Below are 15,132 nucleotides of genomic sequence, written 5' to 3' on the forward strand. Positions count from 1 at the left end.
TAAAAGAGTTCGCACGTATATGCGCATATATATGTACAATATATATATGTATATAAATACATATATACTCGTATTGTCTCGTGACAAATATGAATAACTTCAAAAAAAATAAACTCTTAAGCCCTGCAACTAAACACAAAAATTCATAAAAATTTTGAAGGCAAAAAAAAAAAAAAAAAAAAGTTATAAAAAGTTACAAAATGTCATAAAACGCTAAAATTATAAAACGTTAAAATTATAAAAAGCTAAAATTATAAAACGCTAAAATTATAAAACGTTAAAATTATAAAAAGCTAAAATTATAAAACGCTAAAATTATAAAACGTTAAAATTATAAAAAGCTAAAATTATAAAACGTTAAAATTATAAAAATTTAAAATAAGGAAATTGTAATAATAAAACAATATAATTATATGGACATCCAAATAACATAACTCTTTCCTTTGTACTATTCAAAAAATACTTCTTAACTGTATATATATATATGTATGTATACACAATAAAATTAAAAAATTATAGCTATAATGAGTAAGCGTAAAATGTCTATAAAAAAAAAATAATAAAAAAATAAAAATAAAAGGTACATGCATTGACGTAAATATATATATATACGTACGTACAATGCGTGCCATAAAAGACTAAGGAATAACGTACATATGTATGTCTGCTTTATAAATGAGTCTATTCTGTCAGCACAAATCTACTACTACAACTATATAAAAATTGCAGATATGCATAAATTTCATAAAAGGTTGATGGCTTATTATTATAAGCTTCACTTGTGTGTGCTTTAATTTAATTAGTATTTTAAAATTCGTAAAAGAAAAACAGTAAAAAACATGCGAAAAAAAAAAAAAAAAATTAAATTATTATAAATTATGCTAAATTATGCTAAAATATGTAAACTACGTATGGTGTGCTAATCTATGTATGGTATGCTTAATCAACTTTGTGTAGTACAAAAAAAAAAAAATTAATAAATTTAAAATAAAATACTAGACAACTATGGATTTAATATATTAACGAAATTAATTGAACAAAACATTTTACGAAACACCTTTTTGTGTAAAAACTCGTACATTACCGTTTATAAATAAAAATGCGTACATGTTCATATATACGTTTATATATGCATATACCGTATATATGCGTATGCGTATACAAGGCACGGATGAAATTCAAGCATAGTAAACAAAAATATGCATAAGTTTTATTTTAACGAAACGAAACATTCAACATATATATGTATGTACATGTATACATTTCCGTACATGCACATACATGTGCTGAAAGCACATAAATAAAAAAACCCACGCAGGAAAAATAGGTAAAACTACAAATGATTTATTATGCTTAAGAAATATATTTTAATTAAGGTAACAAAAAAACAAAATTAAAAAAAAAAAAAAAAAGTATGGCCCATATTATGACCTGAGAAAATGTATGTATGCGTGTGTATATGCAATGTATGTACGTATATATATTAGTATGTATGTATGTATGTATGTATATATATATATATATTAGTATGTATGTATGTATGTATGTATATGAAAACGAATAAAATGCATAAATTCTAGAGCGAAATAACAATTAAAAAATTTTTTTAAATTATAAATACGTTGTGTTGAAGGATTCAAAAAATTAAAGCTGTACAATATCACATATGCATAATATATGCTGCTACATATACCCGCATTATATTCTGCTGTATAAACTTCCACATATACTTTATGTAACCTTATATATATGTACTTTATGTAATGTTATATATATGTACTTTATGTAATGTTATATATATGTACTTAGGTATTTGTTAATATATATATATATATACACACACACACACACGTATGTGCAACAAAACTACTTATTCGCATATAAAATGATTTAAAAAAAAAAAAAAAAAAAAGTTTCAAAAATTAAAAAATTGGTAAATCATGAATTTATTGTCTTTCTCATAACATAAAGGCGCGATGGTATGTGCTAACTTGTTCATATATACATTACCATACATACCGTTTCAACAAAATTAACGTAAAGCAATGAATAACATACATATATATATATATATATATATATATAATATATATAATATATATATATATATTTACATAAATATACCTACATAAATATATTTATATAAATATATACGCACATATACTCACATAAATATACTTAAAAATATTTATATAAATACATTTATATATACACTTTTAACATTCTCGTAAGTCATAACAGTCATCCAGGGTCAAAACTGCATATAATGCATTTCTCTGGTGCTGTTAAATTATATGTACATATGAATTACTGCTAATTATACTGCTATAATATTTCTATTGTTTATTTATGTATTTTCATATATTCATTTCTGTCGCTTTTATGTTTATACATAAATATACATAACATATATATATATATATATATATATATATATACAAATGCATGTACACGTACATAAAATATACGTATATTTTTACATATAACAAAGCATTAAGTAAATGCCTGTAAAACGTAAGTCGTGTATATATATGTATGTATGTAACAATGTATTAAATACGCAAAATGGATATATGAATGTATGTATGGAATGAATATATAAAATATAATGAAATATATAATGTATTTTCATAAAATATATGCAGGTCAAAAAATAGAGCAAAATAAAACAAAATATGGCAAAAAAAAGGATAAAAATATATAACAAAATATGGCAAAATAAAAAGCGAAAAAGCGATAAACATAAAGGACGAAAAAAAAAAAAAATTATATAACTAAAGTTAATTAAAATCATGTATGTATATATATACATATATAGTACAAAAATGTATGCATATTAACAGTAATAACAAATTGGCATGTAATATTACGAAGTATATATTTCATATGCAGTAAAAGAAATTTACGTAAATATATATACATATATAAATAATATATATATATATAAATAAATAAATATATATTATATATATATATAAATAAATATATATATGTATATATATAAATGTGTTGATGAAAAAATAGTAATATAAATAGTAATATAAATAGTTATATAAATAGTTATATAAATAGTTATATACAGAGTAATACAAACAGTTATATAAATAGTTATATATATAAATGATACATATAAGTATGCATGAATAATGTATTATTTCCGAAAAATTAAAAAAAAATTATTTTTTTTAACTTAATTTAAATATAATATATATATGTGCATTTATACATGTTTATTTTTTATATGTATAAAAAAAGTATACGTAAAAAACAAGTAAAAAGGGTAAAGAAGCATGTAAAAGAAAAAAGAAGCATGTAAAATAAGCTGTAAAATAAGCTGTAAAATAAGCTGTAAAATAAGCATTTAAAATAAGCATGTAAAATAAACATTTAAAATAAGCACTTAAAATAAGCATGTAAAATAAACATTTAAAATAAGCATGTAAAATAAACATGTAAAATAAGCATGTAAAAAACGTAAAAAATAAGTAAATAAATATGTATAATCTCTGTATAGGTACAAATAATCCCTCTTACCCCTGTAGATACATTATTCAAAAAAAGTAAAATATTCAAAAATGGGATATTTATGGTTATAAGGTGAAAATAGATAAGTACGAAAAGGTGGAATATATATTATGGAAATAAATTAAAATTCATCATACGAATATATATAAAAAAAATAAAATTATAATTATGCATAAACAATTGATACGTAAAATGTAAATTTTAATTAATATTTATTTTTTATTTAAATAAAATAAAAAAATATAATTGAATATACATATAAACATATTTTTATATTATGTAAACTTTTATATAAAGAAGTAGCATATCCTTTTTTTCTCTTTTTTTTTTTTTTTTGCAGTATTTCGAGTTCTCTGAATAAAATGCGTATTATTTATTCATGTATGTATATTTATATATATAAGGGTTAATAGAGAAGAAATGGATTTTAAAATTTAAAAATAATTAAAAAGAATTTTTGATAAATATTGAAAACGATTAACAATGAATGAAAATATGGAGATACAATAATAATATATATATACATACGTTTTCATTAAAAAAAAAAAAAAGTGGGTTATACTTTTAATAAATTTTTAGTTCTCATAAATTTTGTATATTCAATAATATATAACAAAACATGTATGATGGTGGAAATTATAAGCTCTCTCTGCATGGTATGTAAAATTTTTAATTTTCAATTTTCCGTTAGGAGTTTTGGTTTTAGCTTTGTTATCGTTTTTGTTTAGTTTGGTTTTTACGTAGTTTGGTTTTTACGTAGTTTGGTTTTTACGTAGTTTGGTTTTTACATAATTTGGTTATTACTTAGTTTCGTTTTTGGAAATATTTGAAAAAAAAATATTTTTATAATTTTTATTTTTTTTTAAATTAATATTATTTGAACAAAAAAAAAGATTTTCCACATTTCAAAATTTTGTAAATTTTAATTTTACTCTTTTCATAAATTTTCAAAATTTTGGAACCAAGTATCATCGTAGTTTTTAATACCAATTCTTTGTGCAAACTAGGAAAAAAAAAAAAAAAAATGCACAAGCGAATGTTTCCTATGTTTATTTGCATATGTACATGTAATCCTATGTATATAAATACATGTACGTGTACATGTACCCATGCAATACTATGTGCCGTCATGTTTTTTTTTTTTTTTTTTTATTTTTTCCCCTCCTACATTTTGGGAATGTACGAAAAGTATACATAATAAATATATGTACTTGCATGTACATGTACATGTTTTATGAACACATAAGGAATATCAAATGACACGATATGAATTGTGGAACGAAAAATATAAAAAATACTTTGAGTGTCTTCACGAAAAGGAAAGAGCAAAAAAATACCAAAAAAAAAAAAAAGGCATGAATGTTCAACAGTGTATACATAATATATATGCGTATATATGCATGTGTATATATACACGTGTATACATATATATATGCATTTTTGTGTAAACGCATGTATAAACATTTTTCACGTATATATACATGTGTACTCACAAAAAAAAAAAAAAAAATATATATATATATATATATATACATATGTATATATGTTGTATATGTACATAGGAAACGTGCGCGTACAAGGATGTCATTCTTCATAGGTCTTTTTATCAAGTAGACAGGCTCCGATATGTACGTTGCACAAGAAATACACGGTATATGCAATATAATAATATACATGTACATGTTAATGCACTTTTTTACATGTGCATTTGTTTCCTCTTCAAATCAATGCAGTTATTTTTTTTTCCCGATGTAACATATATCAAGCATGGAAACAAATTAAACTATTAGTATACCCGTCTTGTGCATATTAAATAAAAAAAGTATTATGTTCATTTATATATTTATACAAAAAAAGGGTATACGAGGATAAACGGGGAACATTAATAAAGGCTAATAATATAAGGAACAAAAAAAAAAAAAAAAAAAAAAAAAAATATTGCAATTCTCAAGCAACATGGGAAACACAAAAAAAGACAAAAAAATAAAAGTATTGTATGTCTGTAGCAACATGAGAAACACAAAAAAAGACAAAAAAATAAAAGTATTGTATGTCTGTAGCAACATGAGAAACACAAAAAAAGACGAACAACACAAGTATTGCAAGTCTATAGTAACAAACAGTGCACATAAATGGTAACAACATGAGACGTAAATGAATTACCTTTAAATCCACATCGGACTTGTCGTACGGACGACCAACATTGTTTCCTATGTAAAAGCTATCCTCAAAATTAAACAGCAAACCGGCAAAATGCATTGCCAGTCTTTTCATTATTTTATTCTTGCATATTAAACATGGAATTATATTTTGTATAAATTTCTCTTCATTTAATAAAGCAAGCAACTGTTTTTCCTCGATGGAGGGTGCAAAAGAAACACCACCATCATCGCCCATTTGATCATTAAAAAAAAAATTAATTACTGAAGAAGAGTTGGAATTATCATAGTTTGTCTCTCTCAGATTACTATACGCTTTAGTTCTTTTCAACAAGAAATTTGTATATGTGTCTAATATTCTTAAACTTATTTTGTTGATATCAAAATAACGTCTTTTCAAGTTTTTAGTTAACTCACGTATTTCGTTTATGCCAAATATGTCATTGCCTAGGAGAAAGAAATTTTGCAATTCCTTATTTTCTATTCCATTTATTTCTTCTATTCCTAATTTGCACGAATATTTAAAATAACAATTTAAAATTATCAAGTACTTAATTGCTTCCAAACATATGTACAATGAATACTGGCCATCATTCGGTTTTGCATAAATGTCTATTTCCCTTATTTCACATTTCCCGATGGAAAAGAAGTAATTCAGAAATTCTGAATTTTGCATTTTCCGCCTGCACTGTGCAGGTCGTTTTGTGGCCATCCACACGTTTAGAGCCGTTTCCTCGTTTGCTGCATTTATTACATTTGTCACATCTTCCGCGTTTACCTCGTTCGCTTCTTTTTCCTTGGCTTGTGGAGGGGGACCTCGTGGCCGAGTAAGCAGAAAACCCCTTGAAAAACGAGCGTAAAAGCGTCTACACAAATAAACAGAGTTTTTCTCTTCTATAATTTTTTCCATCAAGCGTAAGATAAAACAGTAAAATTGATTCGTCCCTTCTTCTGTTATATTGTATGGATAGCGCAAGAGTGAAGTAGCCTTTTTTTTTTTTTTTCTTTTTTTTTTTTTTTCTTCCGTTTCGCCTTTATCCTCCTTTCGCTGATGCTTTTGTTTTTGTTTTTCCTCTGAACTGAACAGTGAGTGGAAATAAGATAATGCATTTTTGAAACCCTGAATTTTTGAAAAAAAAATTGGCAATTTGTGGTATTTTATATTGTCATAATTGTGAGCACATGATGATACATTCGTTTGATTGGAAAAAATGACAAATTTGTATTTCTTTTCTGTTTCTTTTCCTTTTTCTGATAATTTAACAAGAGCTGTTAACACCCTCTCGTTGTAAACCAAATTATTTACATGTTTACTTTGAACAGTATTAATAAGGGTACCGTCAAAATCGAACGAAGCAATTTTCACGGGCTTAGTTAATAAAAGAGATACAAAATTTTCAAATTGTCCCTTCTTGTTCTTAATGGACAATATATCTTTCGAAAGAGTTTTATGTACTACCTTCTTCAATGTAGTTGTTATCTCTTTTTCTGCTGTTTGAAATAAGCAGCAGTAATACCTATTCCATTTTTTTTCAAATCTATGCTTTTTTAAATAAAATAATAATTTTAAATATTTTACACAAATAGATCTTTTAAATCTCAAAGGGGGAAGCAAGGTCGTTCGTCCAAGCATGTTTTATCCCTTCAGATTAAAAATGGAGGTCCTGAGTTTTGGTTATTCGTGTATATTATATTTATTAAAGTTTGAATAAAAGAACAAATTGTACATGAGTGGGTATAAATATTATATCTATCTTAACCTTCTTGTAAAAGATTTCCTTTCTCATTCTGGATGAGAACGGGAAACTTGGACATGGAAACAATGCATGGCTCTAGGCAAACATACATACAGGCGTTACTGCATATATGCCTACATTCGTATGTGCCTACATATATACATCATACATACATACATACATACATTCATACATACATACATATACACATTCATACATACATACATTCATACATACATTCATACATACATACATTCATACATACATACATTCATACATACATACATACATACATACATACATTCATACATACATACATACATACATACATACAAGTATGTGTAGCTAACTGCACTTTATAATTTTTTGCATCGACTTTTATGTTCATCATTCAGCATTTCACCATCAGCACTTCATATTACCATTTTTCTTTTTCTTTCAAAGACGCCAAAAGTAATGATCCCTTCACAAAGGAGTCTTCACTACTAGTGGTAGTTACCAAGGCAGCGATAAAAAGAAAGGGATATAATTAAATGAAGAAAAAAAATCAAAAAAAAAAAAAAAAAATAAGAAAGATCTAATAACGCTCATCACTAGGCTGTGTTTTTTCCACCATACGTACAAACACATACCTAAATGGTATAATGTACGAGTATATACATATAGAAGTATATGCTTATATGTACCTTCACAAATTCATTTTTCCCTTAACAAACAAATATAAGAACAGTTGAACGTTGTACTATGTAATGATCTTATATCTCTTTAACAATATATGCGCAAAAAGGGCAAGCTTAATATTTTCATGCTTGCCTTCTTCATTTATATATTATATGAACATGCCTCTCTTCTCTTATTGGATGCATGCACATTAGTGCGCCCAAAAAATATGAGTCATTTTCGCGTTAAACATAAAAAAAAAAAAAAAAAAAAAAAAGTGGGGTGAGAACAAGCAAAGAAGTGATAAAATAAATAAGTATCAAGATAAGCAAGTGACGAAGAAACGAATTCAATGCGCGATCAACTAACAGTGCCTCTTAAAAAACAAATGCATAAAAAATATGCTCAGTGTTCATATGTAAGCCAAGTTACATGAGTTTTAAACGTGCATTTGTGTATATTGGTAAGCAGGAAGAATTTAAAAAGGTTAAATATACTAACATATGTTTTGTTAGTAGGAGGAGGAATATATACATAATTTGAATTATGTGGAAACTGTCAGTACGTTCTGCACCGTTCAACATGTGAATGCGTCATCCGACACATCCATATACATATATATATATAGATATAGATACACACACACACACATATATATATATGTATATGCATATACGTGTATGAATTAAATTGCCATTACTATTATAACAGTGGTTTATCGTCTGCCCCCTTCCCTGTTTTACTACAGTATTTCTATGCTTAATGAAAGCAACTGCTGGGTCTTTAGGGAATGGTTTCAGAAATTTAGCTTATAATTGCTTTGTCAGACTTGCTTACAAGAATAAATTATTGACGTAATATGCATAAAAAGGGGGAAAAACTGTACTCATATATATGTATATGTATGTTATACTACTGAGAGTGATATTTGTGACAAGTACAGAGAATTCAATTCATATATAAAGGGACTAAACAAAAGGGAACACTCATGTGTGTTTGCTCGTGTTAGTTTATGTACATATAAGTATATATACTTATTTGCGCTTGTTCATTCGTATGCATACAACATACAACATCGCTTACTAAGTCGATGCAATTTTTATGGAAAAATTTATAGACGAGCAGTTAACAACAAACTAACGAAAATGGCGGACGAAGAAGAGAAGACTCTAGCCTCTGCGGGAAAGGATGAAAATGGAGATTCAATTTTTGGTTTTTCAATTAAAAGAGAGAAAAAAAGAAAACAAACAAACGGACATATACTACTATATATAACAGGCGAACATAATCATTTTTAATTTAATATAAAAAAAAAAAAAAAAAAAAAAAAAAAACTGTAAAATTGTAATATTACATAATTTTATACCATTTTGTAGGAAAAATTGCAAGAAAGGAAGTGAAAGTGGATATTGTGTATGAGGATGAAAAGGTAATACCATTTTTTCATTTTAACTTAAATTTGTATGTGTATTATATCAGAGTTGGTACAAAGTAATTACTGCGAAATGCGCGCACGTACAAACACATACAGACAGATACACACACGTACAATGTTGCTAAGAATTTTCAGCGCTCACGGGAGCGGTCTGCACTTGTGTAAATATGTTTGTATGTATTTATGTACGTACAAATGTATATGTATATATATGTATATATGTATATGTTTGTATATATAATATATGTGTGTATACATGCGGGGCATTTGTTTATTTTATTTTTTTTTTTTTACCAGGTTATTGCCTTCAATGATATTAATCCGCAGGCCCCAGTGCACATTCTCGTGATACCAAAAATGAGAGATGGGTTAACGAGACTTAGCAAGGCTGAAGAAAGACACAAAGAAATTCTTGGTCATCTTATGTGGGCGGTAACGATATTTTGTTAAAAGCCATGAACGTCACGAACAACATACTATGAACAGATATATGTTTCCCGGTTACGTGCATTTTATATGCTTATCTATGTTTATTGTTTGCAAATTATTGCCCATTTGTTTGTTATTTATGACTTAATTGTTTATCGTTAATTTTTGCTTTTTTTGGTACCCCTCAAACATGCATACCAAAAAAACAATTTTTATACTTTCATTTTGTAGGTGTCTGAAATAGTAAAACGAAATAATTTAGGTGATTTCCGTTTGGTAGTAAATAATGGGCCACAGGCTTGTCAGTCTATTTATTATTTACACTTGCATATTTTAGCGAAAAGACAAATGAAGTGGCCCCCAGGATGAAAAGAAAAAAAAAAAGACACACGAAAGAAGATCAACCATGTGAACATTCTTTTGGATATACCTTTACGGGTGTGTGTGTGTGCATACGTTTGTATGTTTGTATGTGTGTGTGTGTGCATACGTTTGTATGTTTGTATGTGTGTGTGTGTGCATACGTTTGTACGTTTGTATGTGTGTGTGTGTGCATGCGTTTGTATGTTTGTATGTGTGTGTGTGCATACGTTTATATGCATGTTTGTACGCTAGTTGCGAAAAATCGAACACGCATAGTTGCTTACGATTGACAACCCTCATTAAATAATGGTGTGTACCCTGTTTTCATGTTTTACCATGTTGTTTTCTCATGAACAGGCATGTTTTATGTGGAAAGTAATTTCGCAGTATTTTTTTTTTTTTTATAAAGCAATAATAAAATACAAAACAGCCGCAATTGTAAAAGAACTGTTAATTATACGCAGTTACGGAGAAAATATTCATAAACAAGTCATTCAAATATATACGTTTAAAAAAAAATATTTATGAATAGGTCATACAAATAAATACATTCAAACAGATACATTTAAAAAAAAATATTTATGAATATGTCATTCGAATAAATACATTTAAAAAAAAATATTTATGAACGGGTCATACAAATAAATACATTTAAAAAAAAATATTTATGAACGAGTCATACAAATAAATACATTTAAAAAAAAATATTTATGAACGAGTCATACTTTTAAAAAAAAAGGAGCAATTTTTTTGCCCGTTAAAATGGAAGATATTTCTACGACTAGCATAAGTTACAAAAAATACGTAAAACACAAAAAATACGTAAAATACAAAAAATACGTAAAATACAAAAAATACGTAAAACACAAAAATTACATAAAATACAAAAAAGCAGAATACCTGCCAAATTAACGCCTGATAAAGGCAAATATTATTAAAACGTTGAAATGTTAATGGGGTGTGCATGCATGTACGTACGTGCGCGCGCGCGCATAAAATGAAGGTCAGAAAAAACGGATACGGCAATAAAAGGGAATAAAATAATCCCATATTTTTTATTTCTTTTTTAAGCATTTTTTAATAATAAAGGAACTTTTGGTTTTACCTTGGCCTTCGTAAATTTTGGCATATACTTAACAGTAGCTGCAGCGTTCGCTGGTGTAGTGGTGGGTTTATTGGTTGGTTTACTGGCCGCTGCTTGATGTGAAGGACAACCGTTACTCACTATTTCTTTGACTCCTTCCTTTTCGTTTTTTAATTCCGTTTTATCAAAGAATACTTCTAAATTTTTTGGTATCAAAGCAACTTTCCCCTTTAGGAATAGAGGAGTATTATTTAAAGGTAAACCATGATCTTCTTCGTCATTTAAAATATTCTCTTGTAATATTTCAAAATTTTCAAAGTTATCCCAAGTAGCAGGTAATTTTAATGATGCATTTACTTGTCGCAAGTCATTGTCTAACATGTCAAGAACACAATGTTGTTCTTCAATAAGTTTTTCTAATTCTCTACATGAGAAAAGCATACTAATGATATCATTCTGATCGTTGTTAGGTATTTTCGAAAAATTCATTGATAAATCAAATAGGTTTTCGTGCTTATTTTTTTTCGGTAAAAACAAATGCGCAATATCATCTAAACGTTGCTTTTGTTTTTTCCTTACAACAGGAGTTTCATCATCTATCGAATTGTTATTATCTATCGTTTGTTCTTCTTCTTTCCTATTTAAATATTCATTTGCCCATTTTAGTTTCTCTTTTAAATATTCTATTTTATAATTTTTGTATATATCATCATAATCGAAATTATACTTGTCTTCAATGCTTTTTTTTTTATTATGCCCATCTTTTCTTTTTATTTTTTCCCCCTTTATTAATTTATCACTATTTTTTCGGAGCAAATAATTGTAGCGACCCTCGTTATCATATGCAGTTCCGTCTGCACATCTGCACTCACTTCTTTGATTATAGCTATAGAAACTTTCCTCGTCGTTGTAACCGCTTCCCTCCTCCTCGACATACTTAGTGTTATCCTTGCATTTGTACGTATCTTCACTTTCGCATTTATCTGTGTTCTCTTCTTTATAATAACTATAATTGCAATGTTCAAGGACTCCTCTACAATTGTTTAACCTGTGCTCGATATCATACCACTTAGAATTCCCAATGTATTTGTTATTACTTCTATTTTTGCTTCTATTGCTGTTTTTATTTTTTTTCATTTTTTCTTTTTTTTTTTCTTTTTTTTTTTTTTTTTTTTTTTTTTTTTTCTTTTTTTCTTCTTCCTCTGCTCTTAGCTCCTCCAAAGTTATATCACAGTTTAAATATTTTTCATCTTCACTACTCCATTCAACTCCATTTCTAAACTGTAAAGGTTTCAGATGACCAGCAGCCACCATTATGCTATTGTTGTTTGTACCTTTTTCCTTTTTTCGTCCGTTTACATATTTTTCATTTTTGCTCTTTTCCTTACCCTTATTAGTGCTAATTTGTTCATTCCATCTTTTGTTTTCTAATGAGTACATTCCAGTATTTGTGTCGTTATATGTTGGATCATATATACATACAGGTATATACGGAACATTTGGGTAAAAAAAAGAGGGCCCCCTTTGCTCGTTTCCATTCATCATCGTCATCATTATATTATTACTATTACCATAATTATCGATAGTGCTAAAATTGTAAGGAGGAAAGTTCATCATATGGGTGCAATTTCCAAATGGTGATAATGCATACGATTGCACGGTGTTCCTATGAGTGTCTTCTCCGAAATATTTTTTTTCGCTTTGATTCTGTGGAGTTTTATCTAAAGCAGAAATAGAAATAGGAGGTCCTGTCACTTTACCTACATAATTTCCATCATATCTTGAAAATGCATTTATATAATGTGTATTATGTAGTAGTTTACTTTCTTTAAAGGTTGACAATGGTCCGATAGGCATTTCGTCTTCTGGTAATCCAACCATTGTACTGTTTTTATTTATCTTGTTAATATGCTCCTCATACCTATTCTCCCCCGTTTTGTTAATATTAATGTTTGTAACTGTTTTGTTCTCATTTTTATATCCTTTTAATGAAGTATTAGATCTAATTTTCATTATGCTGTTATTTGCTATCTTATGTGGTATTTCTTTTTTTATGTTTAACAATACATCTTTTGACAATTCTTTTGAAAATAATTTACTGTATTTACTTGTAAACGAACTTGCTTCTACATAGGGGTGAACTGCCTTTTTAGATTTTTCATTTACGCAATGGGGCAGTAACTTTGTTTTTCCTACAGTCTTAGAAGAAGGGCTATTTGACTTTAAACTTTTGGACTTGAACGCTTGACTCTTTAATTTAGCAAGGATGTTAACTTTTTCAAAGTATTTGTTTTTGCCTAATGTGCCCCTTCTCGGGGGTTCACCGCTGGAGTTATTACCGTTACTTCCATAATTATTGTCGTTATCATCGTTATCATCGTTATCATCGTTATCATCGTTATCGTCGTTATCATCGTTATCATCGTTATCGTCGTTATCATCGTTATCGTCGTTATTGTCGTTATCGTCGTTATTGTCGTTATCGTCGTTATTGTAGTTATCGTTGTTATCATCATTATCATCGTTATTATCATCTTTATCCTTGTTATCGTCATTATAATCATCCTTATCGCTCTCCCTCGTGTTGGTGTTACCACTTCCTTCGTCATATTGCTCTTCGCCTGAATCATAGAACGGGCTATTTTTTGGTGTGTTTTTCCCATATATCTTTGATTTTGTGGACATCATTTTACCTCCCAGTCCTTTTTTGTTTTTATCCTGTTTATTCAGTACCTCTAACAGACTTACCTTAGGTTTCATTTCTTTAAATTTTAATTCTGGTATTTTTACCTTTGGTTTTAGTACTTTTGTTTTTGCTTCTGTCATTTTGGACATTGATTTTGTCGTTTTTAGTTTTGGCAACATTTGTTTAAACTTGATGTCCAGTGCTTTAAATTTTGGACCAGGAGTTTTTATCTTCGACATGATTTCTTCCTTTGGTTTCAATTGAGATATTTCCATTTTTGATTTCATTTGGCTACTTTCACTATTGCTATCGTTGCCTTTCTTTTCTTCTATTCTGCTTTTTTGAAGAATTGCTGCAATGTTATTAAACAAAATACAAATAGAGTGAGAAATACAGAAAAATTATTATAAATATAAAAAATTAAATAAAAGTTTTACTTTCTTATGTGTGTGATAAAAAAAAAAAATTAGCTCCATTTTTGTGCAGTTGCTTGATAATATGCATTTGTAAAAAATATTATGAACGCTTACGTGCTAATTTCCCTTTATTTTTTAATAGGGAAGATGGGTTTATAAAGGACTTCACCGATTTCGTTAAGGGCATGTCCTTTTTGCTGACTTGTGCAGGCGGTTTTAAATTCATTCTCTTCCTTTCCCAAACATTACAATGTGAAAAATTAAAAAAAAAAATAAAATAATAAATGGGAGGAAAAGGAAAAATATAAAATAATATTATGCAAAGTAATGCAATGGAAGAAGACGACAGAGTAATATGATGGACAAAATAATGAATGACTAGCGACAAGTAACGAGTGAAGTGCAAAAAATTAAAAAGACAGTTTAGCGGAATATTGAAAAAGCGTTAAACAGCTATGTCTATAAAAACCAGTTTTTAAAAGTGCCTAAAATTTTTTTTTTTATTATTTCTGTCTATAAATGTACCCATGTATGTGTATATATATGCATATATGTACAATTAAGCGTATTATCAAAATTTTAAGCGTTTAACAAAAATATAAAAAAAAAATTTATACTCCTATATGTATAGGATATAAA

At 27.5% G+C, this 15,132-nt stretch overlaps 3 protein-coding genes across 3 annotated transcripts; 1 reads left to right on the forward strand and 2 right to left on the reverse strand.

Moving 5' to 3' along the window:
* Nucleotides 1-4,462: 4,462 nt before the first annotated feature.
* MKS88_001454 (phosphatase) lies at nt 4,463-7,317 on the reverse strand (the record flags this gene model as incomplete). Its single annotated transcript, XM_067214379.1, has 2 exons — nt 4,463-4,528; nt 5,689-7,317. The coding sequence occupies 2 exons, from the start codon at nt 7,315-7,317 to the stop codon at nt 4,463-4,465; spliced, it is 1,695 nt and encodes a 564-aa protein (XP_067074820.1).
* Nucleotides 7,318-8,842: 1,525 nt separating this feature from the next.
* On the forward strand, nt 8,843-10,313 carry MKS88_001455 (histidine triad nucleotide-binding protein 1; the record flags this gene model as incomplete). The annotated part of the gene is made up of 5 exons (XM_067214380.1): nt 8,843-8,934; nt 9,198-9,292; nt 9,457-9,509; nt 9,813-9,947; nt 10,176-10,313. 5 exons carry the CDS (start codon nt 8,843-8,845, stop codon nt 10,311-10,313), a joined length of 513 nt encoding a protein of 170 aa, XP_067074821.1.
* Nucleotides 10,314-11,373: 1,060 nt separating this feature from the next.
* MKS88_001456 (uncharacterized protein) lies at nt 11,374-14,719 on the reverse strand (the record flags this gene model as incomplete). The annotated part of the gene is made up of 2 exons (XM_067214381.1): nt 11,374-14,429; nt 14,608-14,719. The coding sequence occupies 2 exons, from the start codon at nt 14,717-14,719 to the stop codon at nt 11,374-11,376; spliced, it is 3,168 nt and encodes a 1,055-aa protein (XP_067074822.1).
* Between the last annotated feature and the right edge of the window lie 413 nt (nt 14,720-15,132).

The sequence above is a fragment of the Plasmodium brasilianum genome, chromosome 5, assembly GCF_023973825.1.
Source record: "Plasmodium brasilianum strain Bolivian I chromosome 5, whole genome shotgun sequence".
NCBI classification, from domain to species: Eukaryota; Apicomplexa; class Aconoidasida; order Haemosporida; family Plasmodiidae; genus Plasmodium; species Plasmodium brasilianum.